Raw genomic sequence first — 26,735 nt, 5'->3', positions numbered from 1 at the left:
TTACTATTTTAAGAAGACATTTGGACACATATTTTAATGTCTTTTTCTTCGGCTTGGTGTCAATTATTCAATCTTAAAGTATCTTAGGATATTTTGGTACATTAAAGCTGCTATATTGATACATTTCCTATTACTGCCACCCAGGTTGATAGTGCTGTTAAGAAGGCTTATGGTGTGTTAGGCTTTATTGGTAGAGAGATTGAATTCCGGAGCCGCGATGTCATGCTGCAACTGTACAAAATGCTAGTGCAGCCTCACTTGGAATATTGCATGCAGTTCTGGTCGCCCCATTACAGGAAGGATGTGGAAGCATTGGAAAAGGTGCAGAGGAGATTTACCAGGATGTTGCCTGGTCTGGAACGCAGGCCCTGTGAAGAAGGGCTGAGGGACTTGGGTCTGTTCTCATTGGAGAGAAGAAGGCTAAGAGGGGATTTAATAGAGACAAACAACATGATCAGAGGATTAGATAGGGTGGACAGTGAGAGTCTTTTTCCAAGGATGATGACATCAACTTGCACGAGGGGGCATAGCTACAAATTGAGGGGCGATAGATTTAAGACAAATGTCAGAGGCAGGTTCTTTACTCAGGGAGTGGTAAGGGCGTGGAATGCTCTGCCTGCCAATGTAGTTAACTCAGCCACATTAGGGGCATTTAAACAGTCCTTGGATAAGCATATGGATGATGATGGGATAGTGTAAGGGGATGGGCCTAGATTAGTTCACAGGTCGGCGCAACATGAAGGGCCGAAGGGCCTGTTCTGCGCTGTATTGTTCTATGTACTGTTCAAATATATTAAGTGAACAGGTGTCAAGTACAGACTGGGGCAAGAGTTGTGCATAAATCACTGTAGTGCTAACTATCGACCAGTTAAATGGTCACTCATGGCAATTTGGGAGCAGGTTGTCTGTTCATTCAACATTTCAAGATGTCAGGAAGGTAAAGGAGAAAGAAAACTCGCATCAAGAAAATTAATCAATGGAAAAAATCATTTTGACGTAATGTACATAAAAGAAGTTTATTTGAATTAAAATGATTTCATTGCCTTTTCCTATCTTTTCTACAATGAAAGTATGTTAGCTTTATAATTCTAACTTATAAAAAATTAAGAGTAAAATTTAGCAAGCATAAGATATTACTCAGAGAACCCACCATGCCTTTAGAGCCATCTACTCAGTGACATTCTATTCATGTGACATCATTGCCTTTAGTGCCAAAAATATAGCACTGCTCTCCATTCTGGACTACTTTAGATCCTGCTCAGAGATTTGCTGCGCAGACTGCAGTTGAAGATCGACAGTGAATGAACCAAGGCTATCTTCTCAGTGTTGGAGAGGCATTCATTGCTGCAACATTTAGATAATTTACTGCATAGGTAAAGTATACAGTGCATGTTTGTGAAGTAATATGGCAGGTAACAGATATTGCTCTTACAGATTTTGCAGGTCTTTCCAAAGTCTCGATTTTCTTCGGGAATTATTCACACCTTTGAATAATGAACTAAATAAGAATGAACTGAAGTTTGCATTGATGCAGTTAGTACAAGGAATTTAGTTTAGCACAAGACAGAAATCATTCAAACACATTTTTCAAATGGGAAGTTTGAACCTCTCTTTCCTTTTACATTTTTAGGACTTAATTTATCAAGAACAAACAAGAATATCATTTAATTTTGAGTGCTAAAGCATAAACATTACTCAACTAAACCAATTTGTAATATGAAGAAGTTTAGCTGCTAATTTACTTTTACTAAGATGTCTACGTTTTTCCAATTATATTATTTTCAGTCAATTGAAATGTTGCTGATAAAATCTCATAGTCACTTTACATTCCCACTATAACTGATTATTAATTCTTTACCAGTAATATTTTTAAACAGGTAACGTTTTTTAGCTTGCTAATAGAATATTGCAACCAAGTCTTGTCTTCCAATCAACATCTCATATTTTCTTTAACAATATTTACTATTAAATAAAACAGAGAATTAGTTTGCACATAATTAAGATAGAAACTTTTGGACTTCATTAACGACTAAGGATGCCCAATATGCAAATGATCAAATCATTGCAAATCATTAAGTACTGGGCACACCAAAAAGTATAAAGATTTTTGATGTTACTGTATTACAAAAAATATTTAATACTTTAAACAGAATTTGCTTGATGGAACAATTATTTTACACCACATTCTAATATCTTACTGCAATAGAAATTTGAGATTTTGCACTTGAACATGCACTTGTAAGCAGTTTCTTGAATAATGCAAATCTTGCCCATAAAGATTGAACACATCAACAATCCAAAACTGAAGAACAAATATGCTTTTAAAATTAATTCGGATTGTCACTTTTCACTTTATTAAACTTACTAAGAACTTAAGAATTTTTAAAGTAAATTGTCCAGTGATATTGGTGAAGAATTTTCAGTTTAGAAGCACTACATCAATTAGTGCTAAAACTCAATGTATTTTTAGATCATGCCCAGCCAAATGTTTTAATATCTGTTTGTCACACATGTTGAAAGAAGTGGTATTAGTTCCAAGCGTAAATCAAACATCCATGTAACTTGATAGCATAGTGCTTCATTGTTGCGGGTTGTAACTCCAAAAGTACACACAACTCATTAGTCAAAGTTGCTTGGATTTTTTGAAAATGTTTCAGATGCAACAGATATGTTTTTAGTTTACCTCAGTAAATTAATCTCTTAATAGTCTGAATGTAACTAATAATAATGAAAATTATTTTAACCTTAAACTTTGGTGCTGTCCTTAGGTAACCATTGCCAAATATTATATTTAGATTTCAAATTAATATAACCATATTCATTGCACAGCTGTTAATTCCTATTTCATTTCTGTATTAACTACATCATGTATTTTTAAAATATGTTGTTCTGCTGTTCAAGATGAGGAATGTCTGTGGTAGCAAATCAAGCCCCTTTAGCAAAATGGGACTTAATGTTGATATTGAACATTATGACACAGCAAGAAGTGGAACAGAGTTAATTACATCCTTGCAATGTGTGTTGACTTTCAATATTGGAAGATCAACCTGAACTGCGATTTTTATAAAAAATTCTTTCTACAATTTTGAGTCTTTTTAAGTTGCTGCGTAGAATTTTAGTTGTTATAATTCCAGACTAGATTGTCAAATTTATAATAGGGCCTGGCCAGGGTCCAGAAACATTTTCTTTCAAAAAAGATGAATTGTGAGATCCCAGATAATTAGTAAGAGAATAAAAGTTGCCATGTTTCCAACAACAAAAATAAACTTTACAATACAAAGTTAGGCAAAAAAACCTCCAATATTTAAATGCAATTTATATTCTAATTTCCATAATTAACAATACGTGGATGTGGGTAGCATACAAACTGTGGATAAACACCTGAGAAAGCATGAGAATTTCTCAGCAACTGTCTCAAACTGTGGGTCACCAAATCTTTTTCAACTTTGTCTCCTCTTCAAGGGATTCCAAATCTTCACTTTTGATCTCCTTGCATTGGAGCTTTCTTAAATGCGGCTCTGTCATGGACTCCCTTGATGACCTGCTTGTGTCCTGATTGTCCACTCTTGCTTCTTGAGACTGCACACCACTGGATTCTGAAAAATGCACTGCAGCAGCTACATATGGCCACAACTCCAGCTTGTCCATGGATTGCTAGCTTCACCAGCTGATTCTGCCCTTTAATACTGCATTGCTGCACCAAGCAAAGTTTGCTTGTGTACTTCATTCTCCCAAGTCGCTGTTGCATTGAATTATATTAATTGCTCACGGGCTTCTCCTGAGCTCATCTGCTAGTTTCCCAGCTATTAAAGTGTCTTCTGGGACTTCTTCCTAAGATCCTCCATCCTCCACTAAACACAGCCTTCAGCTGCCTTCTCAGCAGCACAGCTAACTGTAACAGTTCTCCAGACTCTTTGTTCCGTTCTATCTGACTCCTTATCCCACTCCTATGTCCATTATGACTGTCCCAAGTCCCATCATCAGGTTTTCACACCAATCCCATCTCCATGGTCTTCCATCATCTTCCTGAAGACCTCATGGGTGGGCCCAATAAATGTTTAAATGGAATGCTGGGTGGAGCATGCATGATTCAGGACTCCCAGCTTTTACCAGTAATCTGTTTCTGTGCTGTATGACTCTATGACTATAGTCCTTTGACCTTTGCCCTGAAAAAGATAAGTTTGCCTTTCTTAACAGAGCTTATTCTCAGCCGTGGACATTTTTCTGCTATAGTCCTACATACTCTGGGAGCTAGTTAAGGTCCTTTAGGTTAGGCCTTTTGGAACCAACTAAAAAATGCGAGACTCCTATTTCATCTTCTAGGTTAGATTTGAATTGAGGCTTCAGAAATAAAAGTACTACATCTTCTAGTCACTTTAAATTCACCATTTCAATGTAAGAAGAAATTATACTTCATAAAATAAACAAAAGAACCGTGGATAGTGGAAATCAGAAATAAAAACAAAATTGCTGGAGGAACTAAGCAGGTCTGGCAGCATCTGTGGAGAGAAAGCAGAGTTAACGATGTGGATCCAGTTCAGAAGAAAGATCACTAGACCCGAAATGTTAACTCTGCTTTCTCTCCACAGATTTTCCAGACCTGCTTCGTTTATCCAGCAATTTCATGGTTTTTTTGTTTGTATATTATATTTAATAAGACAGACCAAGGGCTGATATGTTTCTGATGCCATTTTATTCCTTTTAATGTTTGGATACTGAAAGTTGTTTGAGGAGATCTACGTAAACAAAATTTAAACTAACAGGAAAGGTGTGTGTAATTTTTTATTTCAGACAACCAAGAGGTTTGAGGAGTGTGTTGGAGTAGAATTCAGCCTGCTGTTATTCTGAGACGTTGGCTCGTCTGAACTGATCTATTTCTGTGCAACTGGCTGTGTCATCCTGCTCCTTAAAACTCTACAACCATGGATAAATCCACACAAGAACTCTTCTTGAACTTTATGGTTGTTTTGATAACCGTGCTACTTATGTGGCTTCTTGTTAAATCCTATCAGGAGTGAGAGACTGTGCCTATGTAAAAGTAGCTCCTACAATAAATTGTGTCAGTTTGCCATGACTTCTGTTGTTCGTTTGCTTTATCTCTAAGGAAGCTATCCAGTGGCTATAGTGTGAAGATGATTTAACTGTGCAATTGTTTGTTTGAATTCTGGTCCTTCGTATGTTACTCCTTTTGTAAATGCCCTATTTTGATCCTCTGCAGTTTATTTGAAAGGGCATGTGTCACCCTTTCATGATTCATGGGCATGAACGTGATGGTGAAATTGCATGCAAACAGCAAAGCTATTTCACATTATCAGCTTTATAATCCTCCATACAACACAGCCGTTAGGAGCAATGGGCTGCAACTCAGTAGATTCTGACCATCTTTATACTTGCTGAATCAACAAGATGGTAATGACACTGCCCGAAGAGGATATTATATTTTCAAGCAGTATTTTAAAACAACTCAAACAAAATAAGCAAACAATTCTACTTTTATTTTCAATTTGTTTCTCCTTTACTATTCCCTGCAATCTTGGTGTTACCAAATAGTGTGGTTTTGGTCCCATTTGAGGTCACTTCTCAATTTTCTGTTTTGAAATACAGAAATATGGGATGACGCATGCCCTTTATTACATATGACCATCTGTTTTGATATTTATGGTATAATGTGATAGTAAACATGTGGCTTTGCTTTTCAAATAGCACTTGCCACTAACTTTTCAAATAAAAGTAATAATTAAAATGGTCAATGCAAATGTACTTATAAATAAATTACACTTCTAATCCAATTCTATATAATGAACATTTTGTTTTCTATGCTTTGCTCTTTCCAGTCTTTTACATGCCCGTTCTTGAAATGAATTACAGATTATCTTCTCTGTAGGTATGTTCCATAAGATTGCCTGAATCACAAACTCATGGATAAAAATTATACTGCCTTGATTAAACAGTGTTTATCCTTAGCCTTGTAATCATGGATGTCAAAAGTATATTCATGTGTTTTCAGTAGGCAAAAGGTTTCCTTATCTTATCATCTCATTTGTATTAAATACATACATAAGCTATTTTCTAGTTACTACGCTGCTTTGATCACTCTATCACACGGGTCACTTGTACCAGTATATTTACATATAAATATATAATTATGACTACCACATGTACTTAAACTAATGTCAATCTTATGATCTCCCTATAAAAACACCATGTTCAAATATATTTCCACAAATTAAAAGTAACAAAAATTAATTTTACTCAATTTAATGCACAGGTCTTACACCTATTGTGTAAAGAAAATCTTGGAGGACAGCCATGCTCTGGTGTATTCTCCAGGGCAATGTCTTGACCAATCAAAATTGATTTGCCTGGCTTGCCTTTAAAAGTTGGCAGTTAAATATCCTTTGGGTGCATCCTTTATTGCAGTACCTCTACCAATTAGAGTCCACAATCCAACCATTCAACCCCTATTCCCAAACTGTATAAACCATTGTTGCCTTGGAGATTTTATATTCTTTCAGTTTCATCTTGATGAGTGCAAGAGGAAAAGCTCTGAGAGCATGTTTCTTTTGTTTAATAATAATCAAATTTTATACTACCTAGCAACCCATTTCAATAAGGTGGGTTATACTTTTGCAAAAATTGTTGCAATTTATAATCAATTGGAAAACAATAAAGATTTATAATGAATATAAATGCGAGATGACAGCTTTAAGGATTACTTTTTGGGCCTGTTCTGAGGAAGGGTCACCAATCCAAAATGTTAACTCTGATTTTTCCTCACAGTTGCTGCCAGACCTGCTGAGCTTTTCCAGAAACTTCTGTTTTTGTTTCTGACTTACAGCATCTGCATTTCTTTCTGTTTTTCTTTAGTATTTAACTCACCACCACATCTCTTCTAGGCATGCCCACCTTGAAGAAGTCCTGCACCTCTTTCCAATGGAATTTAGTTCCAATCTTTCTTCTTGTCCACCAAGTTCTGAGGAAGGGTCATTGGATCCAAAACATTAACTCTGATTGTTTCTTCACAGATGCTGTCAGACCTGCTGAGCTTTTCCAGCAACTTCTGTTTTTGTTGCTAGTAAGGACTACTTAATTGCTTACTTATTTTGTAATGCTTATAACTATTTTTTGCCTTCTATTTATTCTTCCAGCCATATGGGAAAGGCAGAGGATCTGAGCCTGCGGCTTTTCCATCTTGTTAAGAGATAGAAAACAGTGGCACGGTACTTTCAATTTGATCTTATTTTCATAAGTTCATAAGTTTGTAAGAAATAGGGAAGAAATAGGCCATTTGGCCCATTGAGTCTGCTCCACCATTCGACCACGGCTGATATGCTCCTTACCTTCATTTTCCTGCCTTCTCTCCATAACCCTTCAACGCATTACCAATTAAAAATCTGTCTAAATCCTCCTTACATTTACTCACGGTCCCAGGATCAATCACACTTTGGGGTAGCAAATTCCACAGATTCATAACCCTTTGGGAGAAATAGTTTCTCCCAAGTTTGATTTAGGTCTGCTACTCTAATCCAAAGACTATGACCTCTCATCCTAGAATGCCCCACAAGAGGAAGCACCCACTCCACATCGATTTTAAATCTACTTTTCATCATCTTGAATACCTCAATTTGATCTCCCCTCATTTTTCTAAATTCCAGAGAGTGTAGGCCTAAACTATTCAATCCAACTTCATACAACAAATCCCTCATCTCTGTGATCAATCAAGTGAGCCTCCTCTGAACTGCCTCCAATGCTACCATATCCTTCCTCAAAAAAGATCAAAACAGTGCACAAAACTCCTGGTGCGGTCTCACTGATACCTTGTACAGTAGCAACAATACTTCTTTACCTTTATGTTCTACTCTTTAGCTATAAAAGCTAAAGTTCCATTTGCTTTCTTCATTATCTGCTGTATCTGCATGCTAGCTTTCTGTGACTCATGAATGAGGACACCTAGATCTCTCTGCACTAAAGTACACCAAGGTTCTCTCCATTTAGATAGTAGGTTGCCTTCCTATTTTTCCGACCAAATTACCTGGCCTCACACTTACCCACATTAAACTCCATCTTGGACCACATTTTGGCACAGTCTCCTAACCTATTTATATCCATTTGTAAGGTTTTTATTGTTTCATTGCAATTTACCATCCTAACTATTTTTGCATCATCTGCAAATTTGCCTATAGAGATTTCTATCCCTGTATCCAGATCATTAATGTTGAATGTAAACAGCTGGGCTTCCAGGATCAAACGCTGTAGCACCCAACTTGTTACTTCTTGCCAGCCAGAAAAAAACCTGTTTATCCTGAGTATCTGTCTTCTGTCCATTAGCCAGTCATCTATCTAAACTAATAAATTACCCCCAATCCGATATGAGCCAGCCTTGTGAATTAACTTTGTATCTGGCACCTTTTCAAACATCTCCCAGATGCCCAGGTATATTACATCTACAGCATTCCCATTATCCACTTTGCTTGTTATATCTTCAAAGAATTTTCGCAAATTACTCAAACGTAAAACTGTGTTGACTCTGATGGATAGCATTCTGACTTTCCAGTTGTCCTGATATTGCTTCCTTAATAATTAATTCTAACATTTGCCCAACAACAGATGTTAAACTAACTGGTTTGTTATTTTCCATGTATTGCCTTCCTCTCTTTTTGAAAAGGGGCATTACATTTGCATTTTTCTGGAACCTTTCCCATGTCCAGGAAAATTTGGAATATTGTAATCAATAGATCCACTATCTCTGCCGCCATTTCCTTTAATACCCTATTTTATTTTCGATAGGTAAGCATTTGGGTCTGTGTCTCGCTCTAGCATCATGTCAGTAAATGAAAGCTGCAGGCAGGCTTTGCACAAATTCATTCCAAAGCTTCTTTACATGCATAATATTGTCCAATGAATCAAGATATTCAGGTCGAACAACGTAATATTGAGCCACTTTGGCCTCAATATTAGCATCTCCATGGTAGGTAAAAAGCATGACTTGGGGAAAGGTTTAAAAATAAAGCCTTTGGCACAGATGAGCAACACACCATTTATATAGTGCCTTTTTAGAAAGTTCTTTGGGGGGGTGGTGTGTCGATTTTGCTGACTGGGCCATTTATTGCACGTCCCTAGTTGCTCTTGAGAAGGTAGTGGTGAGCTGCCTTCTGGTGCTGTTACTATCCATTTGCTATAGGTAGACCCATAATTCAACGGGGGATGGAGTTCCATATTTTGACCCAGTGATACTGAAGGCATAACAGATGCTCAGACGAAGACTTGCAAGTGGAGTGTTTTCATGCATTGCTGCAGTTGCCTTTCTATATGGTAGCGATCACATGTTTGGAAGGTGCTGTCTAAGAAGACTTGGTAGATTTCTGCTGGTGCCATGCATCGATGGTGGAAGATATGGGTTTTTGTGGGTACCATCAAATGGGCTACTTTGTCCTAGATGCTTTCAAACCTCATGAGTATTATTGGAGCTGTATCCATCTTGGCATGATGGATTTATTCCATTAGGGGTCTTGACAATGCAGAGATAAAAAGGTTGTTTCCCCTTTTGGGAGAGTTTAGAACCTGAGATCATAATCTCAGAATAAGGAGTCACATATTTAAGACAGAGATGAGAAGAAATCTCTTCTCTCAAAGGGTAGTGAATCTGTGGAGCTCTTAATTACCCAGCTTCAATAGCCTTCTGTGGTAAAGTATATTCAAGGCTGAGACAGGCAGATTTTTAAAGGAATCACAGATTATAGGGAAAATGCAGGAAAGTGGAGTTGATGATGATCGAATCATCATGATCTCATTGAATGGTGGAGCAGACTTGATGGGCTAAATGGTCCACTTCTGCTCCTAGTTCTTATGGGATCGACCACACTCCTGACCTGTGTCTTGTAAATGATGGACAAAGTTTATGTTCCAGGGGATGAGTTACTTGCTACAGAATTCCTAGCCTCTGAACTGCTCTTGCACTTAAGCAAGTTCAGTTTAGATTCTGTTCAATGCTGACTTCAGGGTATTAGTAAGGAGGGATTTGGTGATGGCTATGCCACTGAGTATCCAGAGGTGATGGTTAGATTCTCTCCTGATTAAAATAGTTATTACCTGCTGCTTGTATGGCACAAAGTTATTTGCCACTTGTAAGGCCAAACCTGGATACTGTCCAGGTATTGATGCATCTTGACAGGAACTGCTTCATCATGGGAGGATTCATGAGTAGTGCTGAATATTGTGCCACCATCAGTGAATGTCCCCACTTCTGACCTTATGAAGGAGAAAGGTCATTGATGAAGCAGCTGAAGATGGTTGAGTCCAGGGTACTTTCCTGAGGAGCTCCTGCAGAGATGTCTTAGAGTTGATGTGGCTGATCTATGATAAACATAACTATCTTGCTTTGTACTAGATATGGTTCCAATCAACAGAGAGTCTTCCCCCTGATTCTCACTGACTAATTTTGCTAGGATGCCTTGATGCCACACTCAATCAAATCTGGCCTTGATATCAAGGCTAATCAACTCTTACCTCAGCTGTGGAATTCAGATCTTTTATCTGTGTTTGGATCATGGCTGTAATGAGTTAAAGAGATAAGTGATTCTGGTGAAACCAAAACTGAGCAGTGTTTTGCTAAGAAAATGTTACTTGGTAGCACTGTTCATGATCCCTTCCATCTCTTGATTGATGAGAGTAGACTAAGGTACTGTAATTGGTCATGTTGGATTTGCCCTATTTTTGTGCAAAGGAGATGCCTCAGTAATTTTCCACATTGCTGGTTACATGTCAATGCTAAAGCTGTACTGAAATAGCTGGAATTGCAGCACAATAAGTTTTGGAGCACAAAGTTTTCAGTACTACTGGCGGAAAAATCTGACAGCCCGTAGCCTTTGCGACATCCAATTCCTTCAGCCAATTTTTGACATCAAGCGGAATCAGATTGCCAATAGACTGCCACCTGCCATGGGGACAGCAGGGGCAGGACTTGGCACATCTGGTTGTAGATTGTTATAAATGCTTCGTCCTTATCTCTTACATTGAGGAGTGAGGCCGTCCCATTGACAATGGAAATATTTGTGGAACTTCCTCCTTATTCAATTGTCCATTTCTATTCAAGAGTGGAACGTGGCAGGATTACAGAGCTTAGATATGATCCATTGACTGTGGAGTCACTTAACTACATAACTTGTGCTATTTATCCTATTTGGCACACAAATATTCCTATGTTACAGCTTCACTAGGGTTGATACCTCACTTTTAGGCATGGCTGATAGTGCTCCTGGCATGACTTCCTGCACTCTCTATTGAACCATCGTTGATTCCCTGACTTGATGGTCATTGTAGAGCAAGAAATATGCCAGGCTGTGGGGTTGCAGATTGTGTTGAAGTAAAATTCTGCAGCTGCTGATGGCCCATAGCATCTTATGGTTGCCCATCTTGAGTTGCTATATCAGTTCAAAGTCGATCTAATTTAGTACAATGATAATACCATACAACATGATGGGCAGTATCAATGTGAAGGACTGTTTAGTGGTCAATTTTGCTGATACCATTATGGATGGAGCAATTGTAACAGGTAGATTGGTGAGGATAAGTTTATATTTATTTTTCCCTCTTGTTGGTCCCTCACCACCTTCTGCAGTCCCAGTCTAGCAAATATGTTCTTAAGGATTCGGCTACCCATTCTGTAGTTGTGCTGTGAGTTGCTCAGTGTCATGACCATGGGTCAGAACTTCAAAGTACTGTGGGCACTTTTAACGTTTAATTCCAAAACTGTGTTTTTTAACAGAAGGGTGATGCTTCCAACTGTGGATGAAAATCAAGGGCTCTCTGTTGTGAGAGACCACCATAATGTCACATTTAACAGCTCTTGAAATCAAAACAGATTGGATTATAATCTCCTGTGGCTACAAAGATAATGAGGAGCTGACAACAACTAGCTAAACAGTAGCTACCTCTATCAATTATGTTCCAAGCCACAGACACATTTTATGTTCTTCCCTTTGAACAATACACAAGAACAGAAGTTAAAAAGCCAGTTACTTTTCTGGAAGGCACTAATAGATCTGAACAATCTTGTGTGTACCAGTCTGTGTTTGAGCGCTAGTAAGCTGTGAAGTTCACAGTCAAAGAACTGCACATCCCTAGTCACCCAATGTTGTAGTAAAGGAAGATCCTACCTCATCGAATGCTACAAACAAGACCAAAGGAAACAGGATAATAAAAAGAAATATCTCCCAAAATGAATGCTGCAGTCCAACCATGGTTAAAAGGCATCAGAACCACAGATGAGTCATTGAGGTCTATAGTACAGAAAAAGACCTTTTGGCCCATTGAGTCCATACCAGACCAAAACAAGAAAAAAGAAAAAAATGAAACTCAACCAATCTCCAAAGATCATGAGATTGACTGTTCAATTACCAACTGATAACCTCCAGTGCAAGAGCTACAACATTCACCTATTTGCTATTCGTGAAAAATTTATGAAAAAACCACCATGCTCTGTGGAGGGAGCTTTTAAGGGGAAACTTCAAATATTTAAGCAGTCCTTGTGAAAAGCAACAAAAGCAGACAATATTCACATTTGGGCTGGCATGACCATATCGACATCAGTCAGGCATTCGACAAGGTTCCTCATGGTGGACTGGTTAACAAATTTAGATCACACAGAATAGAGGGAGAACTAGCCATTTGGATAAAGGTAAAAGGTGGTGGTGGAGGATTGCTTTTCAGACTGGAGGACTGGGGCTAGAGGTGTGCCACAAGGATTGGTGTTTGGTCCATTGCTTTTTGTCATTTATATAAATGATTTGGATGGGAGGCATGGTTAGTAAGTTTGCAGATGACACCAAAATGTGAGGTGTAGTGAATAGCAAAGAAAGCTACCTCAGAGTACAATGGGATCTTGATCAGATGGGCCAATGGGCTGAGGAGTGGCTAGTAGAGTTTAATTTATAGAAATGTGAGGTGCTGCATTTTGGAAAGACAAATCAGGGCAGGACTTATACACTTAATGGTAAGGTCCTGGGGTGTTTGCTGAACGAAGGTAGCATGGAGTGTAGGATCATAGCTCCTTGAAAGTGGATCCCAGGTAGTTAGGATAGTGAAGAGGGTGTTTGGTATTCCTGCCTTTATTGGTCAGTGCATGGAATATAGGATTTGTGAGGTCATGTTGCAGCTGTACAGGACATTAGTTAGGCCACTTTTGAAATACTGCATGCAATTCTGTAAGAAACTTGAAAGGGTTCAGAAAAGATTTACAAGAACGTTGCTGGGGTTGGAGGCTTTATGCTATAAGGAGAGGCTGAATAGGCTAGAGCTATTTTTCCTGGAATGTCAGAGACTGAGGGGTGACCTTTTAGAGGTCTAGAAAATAAGATAGACATGGATATAGTGAATAGACAAGGATTTTTTTTTCCCAGGTGGGAAAGTCCAAACGTTAGGGCACAGGTTTAAGGTTGGGGAGAAAGTTTTAAAAGGGACCTAAGGGATAACGTTTTCATGCAGACGACGGTGAGTGCATGGAATGAGCTGCCACAGAAAGTGGTGGAGGCTGGTACAATTACAACATTTAAAAGGCACCTGGGTTGGCATATGAATAGGAAGCGTTTAGAGCGAGATGGGCCAAATGCTGGCAAATTGCACTAGGTTTATTTAGGATATCTTGTTGGCACGGACGAGTTGAACCGAAGGGTGTTGTACAACTCTATGAGGCTACAACTCCTCATTTGTACTACACAAGTGCCAGGCAAAGAGCAGGACAGAATCTAACTATTGCCCTTTGATATTTAATTGCATTACTATTGCTGCATCTTCTAGTATCAACATCCTTAGGTTACCATTGTTCAGAAACTGAAGTTGAAAACCATATTAATACAGGCAAAGCCAAACATGTTGTGATACTTCTATCCATTGACTACAACTAAACAAAATATAATAATAATGTGCTTTCATGGTGTAGAGGTAGTACCCCTACCTATGTGCGAGTGAAACCCAGGTTCAAGTCCCACCTGCTCCAGAGGTGCATAGTAAAATTTCTGATTAGAAAATATCTATAATATTAATCTCTTGCTTGATCATTTCACATAATTAAACAAAAATTAATTGTTGAATAATAAACTTGATTCTACAGTAATTTGCTCTTTTAAGTCACCATGTGTACGTTGCCTGGCAAGGCGTTTAAAAGCATTGCATACAACAAATCATCAGTGTATTCCAAAAAATAACTGAGTCTACAATATGTCCCACCACACAGATGCCATTTGCAGCCAATTCAGTTTATCCAATATGATATATAAAGAAACAGCTGAGAACACTGAATAGAACGAAGACGATTTTGTCTCAACATTTTCACAGTCAAACTGAGAATTTGCGTTCCAGAACCAGCCATGCCTCTAACTGACCTATTCCAAAACTAGTGCAATACTGGTATCTGTGCAACAAGACTGATTTTTTTCCAGGTGGATCTCATTCATAGAAGTCCAATCTAGCAAACTGCAACCCTGTCAAACTAATCAAAAGTATCAGTGAAGTTATCGAAAGGGTCATCAACAACACTGTCAAATGGCGTTCAGCTATCGTTTGCCAACACCCACTTTGGGTTCATGCAGACACCTTGACATCAGACTTCAGAACAGCCTTGGTCCAAACACAATCAAAAGAGCTAAATTTCAGAGGTGAGGTGAAGTGATTATCCTTGATATCCTTGATCTTTAGCTTAGTGTGACATCAAGATACCTATAGTATTGAGGTCAATGGGAAATGGGGAAAGAACACTTTAATGGTTGTAGTCATAACAATCACAAAAAAAATTAGATTAGATTCCCTACAGTGTGGAAACACGCCCTATGGCCCAACAAGCCCACACTGCCCTTTGGAGCATCCGATCCAGACCCATCCCCCTATAACCCACACACCCCCGAACACTATGGGCAATTTAGCATGACTGATCCATCTAGCCTGCACATCTTTGCACTTTGGGAGGAAACTGCAGTACCTGGAGGAAACCCATGCAGACACGGAGGGAATGTGCAAACTCTGCACAGACAGTTGCCTGAGGCTGGTATTGAACCTGGGTCCCTGGTGCTGTGAGGTTGCAGTGCTAACCACTAAGCCACTGTGCTGCCCCAAATGATGATTATTGTTGGAAACTAACCACCTTAGCCATGGGAGACCAACAAGTGAGTTCCTCAGGGAAGATTCTTAATGCCCACCATCAACATACTTCATCAATGACTGTCTTTCTTCTCTCCTTAAGGTCAAAAACAGGAATGTTCACTGATGATTTCATAGTATTCAATAACATTCATAACTCTGCAGACACTAAAACAGTCCATGTCTACAGACAACAAGACCTGGACAACTTTTAAGCATCTCTCTCTGACATTCAACTGCATTGCCTTCAATAAATATCCCAACATTCATATTTGGGGATCACAATTGATCAAAACTTAGACCAACTACTCATGACTGTAGCTATGCCAACAGGGGAAATGTTGGATATTCACTGGGAAATTACTCACCTTACCTGCATCTACAAAGCATAAGTCAGGACTCTGATAAAACAGCCTCCGCTTGCCTGAATGAGTGTAGTTCCAACAACACACAAGAAGCCTAACACCATCCAGAACAAATCAGTCTGCTTGACTGGCACCACATCTACCATCTTAAACGTTCACGGTGTGTACCACTGATGCACTTTGGGAAAAAACAGGCGAGCCTATCTAGAATGCTACTGGGGATGAGGAACGTCAGTTATTGAGACAGGCTGGAAAAGCTGAGATTGTTATCATTTTCCTGAGTTTCTGATTCTACCACCCTTTTAGACAATGAGTTCCAGACTCCCACCGCTCTCTAAATAAATGAATAAATAAATGAACAGTTGGGGCCCCAAGTGCAGATTTTGTGGTACACTGCTAGTCAAACATAATCAAATTGAGTATCTTGCTATATCCACAGTCTTGGTCTCCAGTAACTGCATTTCCTAAATAGCTTAACTATTTGCTATTCCAATGACTTTCAGCTTTACCTCGAAGGTTCTTACAATGGATTTTATCAAATGTTTCTGGAAGGTCATATAAATAACATCCACAGCCATTGCCCTGTCAATGACTTTAGGGACCTCTTCAAAAAATTCAATTAGATTTATGAGGTATGATCTATTCTTTACTATTCATAAGAAAACACACAAATTAGCAGCCTGAGTAGGGCAATCAGCCCTCCAGCCTGCTCAGCTTTTCGGTAAAATCATGGTTGATCCCCTGATTATGGCCTCAATTTTCCTCTCCATCCCTTAGAATCTTTGAATTCCCTGCCAGTCCCCACCTCCTTGACGTATCCGTCTTGCTTGACGGACCAACCCCCACCCTAACTCCCTACCTACGCTCACCTTTACTGGCTCCATCCCTGCCTCCTTGACCTGTCTGTCTCCTCTCCACCTATCTGCTCCTTTATCCACCTTCTATCCGCCTCCCCCCTCTCTCTATTTCAGAATCCCCTTCCCCTCCCCCTCCCCCGTTTCTGAAGAAGGCTCCAGACCCAGAAACATCAGCCTTCCTGCTCCTCTGATGCTGCTTGGCCTACTGTGCTCATCCAGCTCTACGCCTTGTTATCACAGATTCTCCAGCATCGGCAGTCCTTACTATCTCTGAAAACTTTACCCTAGTTCTCTTCCAGGGCTTCAGCCACCGTGACATTCCCTGACAGATGTTAGCCTATATGTTTGTCTATAATTCCTTGGTACACAATTCTCCCATCTAGATGAAGTTTTTCTCAACAGAGAAAACTTTAGAAGATTATATGTAGGGCATCTGCAATATTACCAACTATTTCTTCTGAACTTCGAAATCCTCCCATTATTGTTAATTTTGTTGAGCCCATGTCCCTGACACATTATGCTTTCCTTGGAATGTCTAGCTTACTGATCCTTTCTTCAAATATAATTATTAGCACAAAACAGCTTTCCTGCATGCCCGCTATTTCCTCATTTTCCTTGATAACACCATCATTATTAGTTTTCAAGGAACTGGCGTTGCTCCTAACAAGCCAACCTTCTCCTAACGTAATCGTAAATGCTTTTGTTGATTTTTATGGCGCTGAGTGTTATTGTGGAAGTGGGAAAAAAGTGAATTTGTTAATAGGCTGATGGCGGGGCTAAAAATTCAATTCATTGATGAACAGGAAATTCTTGACTTGTGCTCACACTTGACCTTTGCTCACGCTAAATTAGGAAGTTGAAGGTTTCTGCTGGATTCAAATTATTTACTGCAACTGTTATAATGAACATTTTTTGCAGAGAACTATTTGCTGTCTTTTACCAATTAGATTTGTTATTTATAATCATTCCTTACCATTTCTCCAAGCTTTTCAACATGATGCGTCAAGTGCTGGAGTTGTTTCATCTGGTAACACACCTCTTCATAAACATTAGCAGGTAACTGGTTTCCAACAGTATTTACATTCAGGGAGTTCTCTGTTGAAGAATTAATGCTATAAATGGATGAGCAGCTACTTGTTGGTATAGCTATTTCTTCACTTACACATTCTACATCAGGTAGGGTTACAGTAGAATCAGTACTCCAGAAATTGGAATGAAGATCACATCTCATTTCTTCCAGAACATTCTGTGAACTCTGATAAGAAAGATCTTCTGGGTTTTGAAATGTCGTCATTTCAGTGTGCTCCTTCTCCATTCGCCTATCAGTGTTTGGATAAACAGATTTAATCAGGTGTTGAAAATGGTTCTTAAACTCAGTCTGTCCATGAGTCTTCCATGCTTGAAAAGGCAGTTTACATCTGGGGTTGATGTGAATTGCAGGAAAATTTGGAAAGGAAGACAACTTTTTGGTGCTTAACTTTGGTGTTTGCTTTGAGGTAGCCTTGGAGCATCTTTTGGAACTGTGGCGTTTTGTTTGGTTCAAGGTTGAGAAGGGGTTAGGAGAAAAGCGATGTTTTCCCATTTTCGAAGTCATCTTCTCATGATTTTCCATAATGTTAAATTATTCCAGTAGCAAGTGTGATTATGGGGGGATGTTGCATACGGCTAAATATTCTGAAATAAATTAATGTAAATGCTTACTATTGGCAAAGGGTACACTAATTTCCAAACTAGTTAAACCAATAATTAAAACATATTTTATTTCACAAAGCCATTTATCAGCCCCATGGGATCTCAGCTGAGTTCCGGTACATCAATTTTGAATAACATTGTCATTGTCATATCACAAGAACAGCATGCAGTTATTTGGTTCAGTTGTTATTAGAAATTAGCAAAATGCCTTGGAATTCTAAAGGCCAGCTGGCTTCCGTGAAAAAAATCACATCATGTCTGTGTCCATTCTGAATGAGAAGTGCAATATAAGCAGCATTGGTAGAAAATCACATGATCCTGAGGTAGTCTACTGACTACAAATAAGTATTGAAATTTGCTGAAAGACCGTAACCCTAGGAGCTCTGCAAATGGGCAATGGAGAAAGGGAAGAGTTGTGGCAAGGGATGCTCAAGATTTTCTTACTTAGTCCTGCTGTTGCCTGACAGCCACCCAGGCCAGGCTCCTGCTGTCCATTCAAATGTGGTACAGTCCAAAACTGACTCTTTTAATAGTTTAAATTCATTCTTGGGGAGCAGCCATTGCTAGCAGGGCCAGCATTTATTGTCCAATTCTAGCTGCACTTGAGTAGATAGTAATGAGCAACCTTCAACGGTTGCAATGTTGGTGTGCTGGTGTACCCATATACCCACGCTAATAGCAACATTTTCGGATTTTGACCCATCTACAGGAAGAAATAGTGATATAGTTCCAAGTCAAGATGATGTGTGGCTTAAAGAGGAATTTACAGATATTGATGCTCCTATGCCCATGTCCTTCAAGGTATATTTCACAGTTGGTACACACTACATTGGCGGGGGAGGAAGTGAGTGATTAAGATGGTGTATGAGTTGCCAGTCACAAAGGCTATTTTGGTTTGGATGGTGTCAAACGTTTTGAGTGCTATTGGAGCTGCATTTAGACATTCTAGGTTCAGAGCTGCACAAAGTCCCGAGAGGGCTATACAGTTTCCTTCATTGGCGTTTATTAACTGGGTTAGTGCTGTTTAGGAACTCTAGGCTGGACACAGCACATGGAAAGCAGACACTAAAGAGTGCACAATCCTCCAACTTTTCTTGATTTAAGAATCACCCTTTTAGATTGGCAATTTGAACAACTCATCTGTTATTTTAAATAGTTGATAGAGAGAAACTCAACAATTTACAGCAGTTTTTCTGAGCGTCTATTATTTACAAGTTGGTAGTCTATCATTAAGGAATGGGTGCTTGAATATTTAAAACTTCTAACTGGTTAGAGAGAATCAACAGAAATTTGTACAAGGTAGATCATTCCTGACAAATCTGATCGAACGTTTTGAAGAAGTGACTGACATAATGGGCAGGGGAGTGTCAATGGGTGTAACTTATGCGGATTTCCAGAAAACATTTGATAAAGTCCCACCTCATAAGAGAATGTTGAATCCTATGAAATTAAGGGCAAGTTTTTGATTTATTTAGGAGTTAACTGAGCAGAATGAGCCAGAGGGTAAGTAAAATGGGCAGGTGTCTAATTAGTAGGATATGATTACCACTGGCCTGTTTACGTCTTTATGGGTACTTCAGCCATATACTGCATTTATCGGCAACATAAATGGTACGATTCAAACTTGCTGATGCAACAAAAAGAGAAAGTATTTTGTCAGTAGTGCAGGTTGAAGTCTAACATTATAAAGATACATTAAAAGATTGCGACTGGACAGATTGATTTCAATGTAGCTGAATGGGGGATCGTATTGGAGGTAAAATGATGCAATATGGTACTAAATGGTGAAAACTAGAAATAATGGATAAAAGAAACAGAAAAGAGTCAAAAGGCTAATGGAATGCTGGCCTTTATATTCAGAAGGCTTGAATACAAGAGACGAGAGGTCATGATTCAATTGTGCAAGGTAATACGAGTGTTGCTACTTGAAATAAGATTAGCATAGTTAGGTGCTTGGTTTTAGCTGCACGGGCACAATGGGTAATGGGCCTTTTTTCTGGCTGTCATCCTCTTTGGCTCTATGACTCTGTTTTGAGCAGTTCTGAGCAACTGGTCTTAGGAAGGATAAATTGAACTTGAAGGGATGCAGCCAGATTTACCAGAATGATACAAGAAGAGATTACACAAACAATAGTTATTTTCTCTGGAATTTAGAAGACTAAGGGGTGATTTGATTGAGGTTTTCAAGATATTAAAGAGAATAGATTGGGTAGATAGGGCGAAGTTATTTCTTTTTGTCAGGAAGTTGAAAATTAGGGAGGATAGCCTAAACCTGCGTAATTAGCACTGCATCCACAAACATCAACTCCCTCCACCTGCAAATGCTCAACACACGCTGGGTGTACCATCGACAAGGTGCACTGCAGAAATTCACAAAAAATCCTGATACAGCATCTTCCAAACTTGACCACTATAATCTAAAACAAAAGGCAGCAGGAAAATGGGAATACCACTACATGCAAGTTCCCCTCCAAGCCACGCACCATCTAGATTTGGAATTATTTTGATGGTACCTCACTGTCTCTGAGTCAATTCTGAAGGTATTATGGGTCTACCCACAGTATGTGGACTGCAGCGGTTCAAGAAGGCAGTTCACTACTACGTTCTCAAAGCTAACTAGGAATGAGCAATAAATGCTGGCCAGCCAGTGACATCCATGTTTCAAGAGTCAACAAAAAAAACAAAGCAATATTGCTTAGGCTTTTGGATTTGCACAAATGTTTCCAGAACTGAAATGGGACTGAGATGAACATTTTAAAATACAATTCATAGCAAAATTTCCTTCGAAGAAATATGGTAATAAAAGTATTTGTAAAGTAAAACTAAACATTATTTGCATTAAAAATATTACTAAGCACATAAAACTTTACCCCAAATTGGAATAAGCCTGAGAATCTGACAGGCGTTCATAGAGAATGTTGTCATGCAATGAAGGATAACAGGAATAAAGTTACATTTGTTGCTTAGCAAATTAGTTCCAAGATGATGTCATAACATATACTACTGACGATTTCACAAAATCGTTTCTGACATCACATTAGGGGTTTGAAAATGTTCATCAGCTTTTGAGACAGTGACACAAATGATTATAATCAGTAAAATGGTTATGATAGTAGGGTAGCAATCCAAGGACATGCAGTCAAATCCTAAAGCACTATGTTGTGAAATTGAATTCAATAAATCTAATGATCAGTCATGGAAGCTTTTGGTTTATTTATACCTTATTAAGTTTAAAAAAATGCCCTTCAGAGAACAGAATCTAACAGTCCGATCAAATTTGGTCTATGTTCGACTCCAGTCCAATATTATGGAGATGATTTTGAATGGTTTGAAAAATTGTCTAGTTGCACATCTGACTGAAGTGAATAATCACTTTTAAGAAAACTCCAGGAAGAAATAATGAAGCACAAGATAAAGTCAAATAAACATCTAACCTGGATGTGGATAAATGTGTGGTTATCCACTTTGGTGGCAAGAACAGGAAGGCAGATTACTATCTAAATGGAGTCAAGTTAGGTAAACGGGAAATACAACAAGATCTGGGTGTTCTTGTATATCAGTCAATGAAAGCAAGCATGCAGTACAGCAGGCAGTGAAGAAAGCTAATGGCATGCTGGCCTTCATAACAAGAGGAATTGAGTATAGGAGCAAAGAGGTCCTTCTGCAGCTGTGCAGGGCCCTGGTGAGACCGCACCTGGAGTATTGTGTGCAGTTTTGGTCTCCAAATTTGAGGAAGGACATTCTGGCTATTGAGGGAGTGCAGCGTAGGTTCACGAGGTCAATTCCCGGAATGGCGGGAATATCATATGTTGAAAGATTGGAGCGACTGGGCTTGTACACACGACTTTCGAAGGATGAGAGGGGATCTGATTGATCTATAAGATAATTAAAGGATTGGACAGTCTGGAGGCAGGAAGCATGTTTCTGCTGCTGGGGGATTCCAGAACCAGAGGACACAGTTTAAAAGTAAGGGGTAGGCCATTTAGAACAGAGTTGAGGAGAAACTTCTTCACCCAGAGAGTGGTGGATATATGGAATGCTCTGCCCCAGAAGGCAGTGGAGGCCAAGTCTCTGGACACTTTCAAGAAATAGATGGTTCTTAAAGATTGTGGAATCAAGGGTTATGGGGATAAGGCAGGAACAGGATACTGATTGTGGATGATCAGCCATGATCATCATGAATGGTGGTGCTGGCTCGAAGGTCCAAATGGTCTACTCCTGCACCTATTGTCTGTTGTCTTTCAACCCTAATACGAACATTTTCTGGCTCCATACCAATTATAGATCATCAGGGCGTTAGGTCAAGCAATCTAAAGAAAACCAACTGATCAATCTCTTCAACAGTTGAATCAGCACTACCCCATCTTGAACATTATTTTCAGAATGTCATTATGGAAGAAAAGGTATAGAAATGGGGGAACACCAATAAAACTTTTTGTCTTGGTAACACCACAGCTAACAGAGCTGACTGTAAGACTGTGCCAGCCTTAGGTGATGAGAGAACTAATATAACAAAATACTCTTAATCCTACCAATACATTCATTGAAGACCTGGATGTCACTAGTAGAAGCATTCAACATTCTTCTCTCCACTATGAGGTTAAACGCCATCATGTTTTTTTTTATTCATTCAGATGATTTGGGCATCTTAATTCCACTGGAGATGATAGTGGTGATCTGCCTTTCTGAACTGCTGCAGTCCATTGGTCTAGGTTCAATGTTGTTAGAGAGGGTCAGTTAAGTAATAATGATACATTTTCTGTTCAGGATAGTGACTGGCTTGGACAGTAACTTGCAGATTGTGGCATTACCCATCCACTACTCTTGTCCTTCTACATACTAGAGGTCTTGGCCTTGGAAGGGGCTGCCTAAAGAGCCTTGGCGAATTATTGCAGTGCAGCTTGTAGACATTGCTGCCACTATGAATAAATGTGGAGGGACTGAATGTTTGGTGATGTGGTGCTAATCAAGGGGCTGCTTTGAACTCAGTTGTGTCAAGTTTCTTGAATGCTGTTGGAGTCAAACTATCCATGCATGAATGGCGAGTATTCCATCATACACCTGACATACATCCTGCTACTTCTACGCAACTTGTTAATGTTCTGGATGAAATCTATTTCACCAGAACATTACCATTTTCATGGACAATTCTTTCAGTACAGCTGTGACACTGGTGTTTATCAAACAACGTGGAAGATTAACCTAGCATGACTGAGCCACAAACTAAGCATTGATACAACTAGGTTAATTTGTACTCTGTCAGCCTCTTCCCAATCAGAAAAATTATGGAAAAGGTCAGCAAGTATTAGTTATGGCTCAGTTAGTAGCATACTTGTCTTAAAATCTTAAGGTGCTGGCTTCAAGTCCTATTCCAGGGCAAGTGAAAGCTGACAGTCCAAAACAGTTTGGAGAAACCATTTTGAATGAGATGTCAAACCGTGGTCCCACCTACCTCTTAGGGTAGACATAAATTATTCGAAGAAGAGTGGGGAGCCACCCTGGTATCACGGCCAGTACTTATCCTTCAATCAACATCACAGAAACAGACTATCTATTCAATATCACATCACTGCTTGCTAAGCACAAAATTTGTGTTTATTCTTTAAAAGAACATCACTTTGTGATGTCTCCTAGTTGTGAATGGCACTATATAAATGCATTTCTTAAGTGTTGCCTAATCACAAATAATCTACTCAATGATGCTTAGTTCAGTTTCTGCTTCAGATGATCTCACAGCCTTAAATTAGAGAAGGATGCAAAATGCAAATGCAAGGGGACACATGAGAGTCTCAGCATTAACGCAGCATTTAACTAAGTAAAGCATTGGAGAAAAATCAAAGTTAATGAGGTTCAGTGGCTGAATTCAATGGCCAAACTCACATTTGAAATTCCTGCAGAATCAAACTTTCTGACTCCAGAATGCTGTTATCATTCAGCATTTCATAGAACAAGTTCAACAATTTCTGTCATTTAATAACAGTGGGCAGAATCTTCCCAGCCCTGACCAATGTGGGCATTGATGAGCTGTGGGAAAATAGAATGAGCTAGGCAGAAATTAGTTTCTTGTCACAATGTACTCCAACCACATTTTGAATGAAGAGATGAGAGTCTTGTTAATGAGTTGTGAGAGGCCTGTTTGCACACACTAACATTCCATTATTATCTAAACTTTCACCCATCAAATAGAAACTAGATGGCCCTAACTCCTCACATGAAAGTTCACAGCTTGGTCCTCCAGGCTGCTTTCTTGGACATCAGTACCATGCATCAGCCTCATCACCACCTCATGACACATGTTCAACCCACCTAAAATTCAATCCTGGACTTCAATAAGCACTTTCATGTTTTGCATGCTGAGACACGGACCCATCTTATGGATTGAGCTAGGGTGCATCTCTTAGACCATTGATTGCTCCTGTATTGCTCATTTCCTTTGCATCTACTTGGGTGCTCACACCATCTCTGCATTGCTTTTTGCATCTTACGCCCTTGGCCAAAGCTTAAAATTCAGTGCACCCCTGTCTTGCTTTGTTGTTCAGGGCTTGTGGGTGATGTTAGGAGATGAAGCTGCAATTCAATAAGATATGCAGTAATGTATGGAAGCTCAGCAGTGAGGGAATTGAAAGGGAAAGAGTAGGAAGAAAGGAACATGGAGATTCAGGGGACTCCCTGATTATTAGATTGAGCCTGTCACTTAATGTGCTGAGCATAATTGCATTGCTTTTCACAGTCATGTGACTAATTAATGCATTCTAGAAATGGAACTGTGATACAGCCTTGTGATTGAGGCTGATTTCCAAATCTTTAGGACTTTAACAGAATCTAATGATCTTTGCAAGATTACTATCAGTACATCCATTATCTGTGTAACTACTTCCTTTTTTATCACATCAAGCACTCCATGAGGTCCGGGGACTTACCAGTTTTCTCTTGTGCTAGTGCCTTTTTTGTATACGCCTCCTTAGTAATTTTGAAGTTCTATTAGTGTCTTCAATATTGTAGACTAATGTAAAGTATATTTGAAAACAATTTTCAAAAATTTAAATGAAAAGAATGGAGGTAAAGGGGATAAGGCTGACATATATAGCCTATGTTCTTTAACAGATTCTGAAATGGAAAAGTTACGTCAATGTTCGAGTGAGGAAATGGAGTCCACCTCTAATACCAACGGACAAGGAAACGGCAGCAGTCCATCAGCTGGTAGCTCAACATGAGTATTTTAATAAAATTTTACAAGCAGCTCACAACATTCCAACAGTGGGTCACTTAGATATTACAAAAGCACATATTAAATATTAAACCATTTTTGCTGGCCTGGATTACATTAAGATGGTGCAAAATTTGGCTGGATATGCTGTAGCTGTGCCTTACATCCTAACATCAGCTTTTGAGCAACCATTTAGCGGGGTCTTAATAGATTCTGTGGGACCCCTAACAAAATCCAGGTTTGGGAGTCAGTATTTTTTAACATCTCTGGGTGATTCCACAAAATTTCCTGATGCATGTTTTTAATAAAAATTACAGAAAAATTGAAAAGTTACTTTTCTTTAACCAAATAAATACACTCAAATCAAGATTCATAGCTGAAGTCAGAAGCATTGAAGTAAATAATGAATAGTTCTTGAATAAAGTAACTTACATATCTGCTTATCACCTAAAATCTCAAGGTGCATTGGAAAAATGGTATGAGTGAATTAGACAATAAAGTAGGGATTTCTCCTTCCAAAGTTAAATTGAAAGTGTGGAACTCTGCAGATGAACCTTAAACGCTGAGTTCTGCAGAATTCTCCAGAAAGTATTTGGGAATCAGAAAGGATTAGTTGACTAGGAGACAGAAGTGGGAATACGATAAGCAGGTAAGGGCTGAAATAAACGGTATAAGGCTGGTGTAAGAGACCTTGCTTGGGTGAATAAAAATACAATAACTTGGCATTGGAGGCATCTATTCTTATGCGATTAGGTAAGATAGGAATTCGAATAATTTGATTAAAGGTGATTAAAAATAATGAATTCCTTGTATTCAGAAGCGTTCGGATCTAACTAATCTAGAACAGACACTCCGCGTGTGCGTGAATAAATGATCAGAAACCGGTACTCAAGACTCTCCTGTGGTCAATTATTAGAAGTTACCACAACATCTGGTCTCACAAACAGGATGCTTGTCTCAAGCCATCGAAGCGGCAAGTTGTATATAATTTACTCACTACTACTATTGTCAGTGTAGTAAGCCGACCCAAGGGCGAGTACTGAATACAGAAAGTGCTAAAAGATAAGAGTTTGCAAGTGAAAGGGTGACTCTGTGCTGGCGGTATTCTTCATGACGCTTTAAGTGAAGCAAATCAGCGCTGGTGGAATACACTCTTATGAGAAAAAAATCAATCATGAACGCAATCAAGGAAGGAAGATAAAGCACAAAAACCCTTGACTGTGTGAGAGGGCTGTATCGTGAGCTTTATGGCAGTACAATAGTCGACAATGATTAAGGTGCAGAGGTATGGATGAAATCCACGGGAAACAAAAATTGGTGGATGGGTCAGAAGGATAAAGAACAAAAGAGATTATGATAATCAATACTTTGTATTTGCAATTATGCAGACGAGGGGGAGTTAATGCCACCATCTAACAAAGTTAAGGAAAGGAAGAAGCCGCAAGTTAGAGGCTTCGGTAGGCATTAACACTGATGTGGTTGGTG

At 39.0% G+C, this 26,735-nt stretch overlaps 1 protein-coding gene across 1 annotated transcript; it reads left to right on the top strand.

Annotated features, from left to right (window-relative positions):
* The first annotated feature begins 1,237 nt into the window (after positions 1–1,237).
* LOC125453456 (sarcolipin) lies at positions 1,238–5,074 on the top strand. Its single transcript, XM_048533089.2, has 2 exons — positions 1,238–1,373; positions 4,792–5,074. The coding sequence occupies exon 2, from the start codon at positions 4,923–4,925 to the stop codon at positions 5,016–5,018; it is 96 nt and encodes a 31-aa protein (XP_048389046.1). The 5' UTR covers positions 1,238–1,373; positions 4,792–4,922; the 3' UTR covers positions 5,019–5,074.
* The last annotated feature ends 21,661 nt before the right edge of the window (positions 5,075–26,735 follow it).

This window comes from Stegostoma tigrinum, chromosome 6, assembly GCF_030684315.1.
Source record: "Stegostoma tigrinum isolate sSteTig4 chromosome 6, sSteTig4.hap1, whole genome shotgun sequence".
In the NCBI taxonomy this organism is placed as follows: domain Eukaryota; kingdom Metazoa; phylum Chordata; class Chondrichthyes; order Orectolobiformes; family Stegostomatidae; genus Stegostoma; species Stegostoma tigrinum.
The sequence above is the reverse complement of the archived record's forward strand: the minus strand, read 5'-3'. Positions and strand labels throughout refer to the sequence as shown.

What these genes read in the sequence shown, in the direction of transcription:
- LOC125453456 (XM_048533089.2), top strand. Translation starts at nt 4,923, where the DNA reads ATGGATAAATCCACACAAGAACTCTTCTTGAACTTTATGGTTGTTTTG.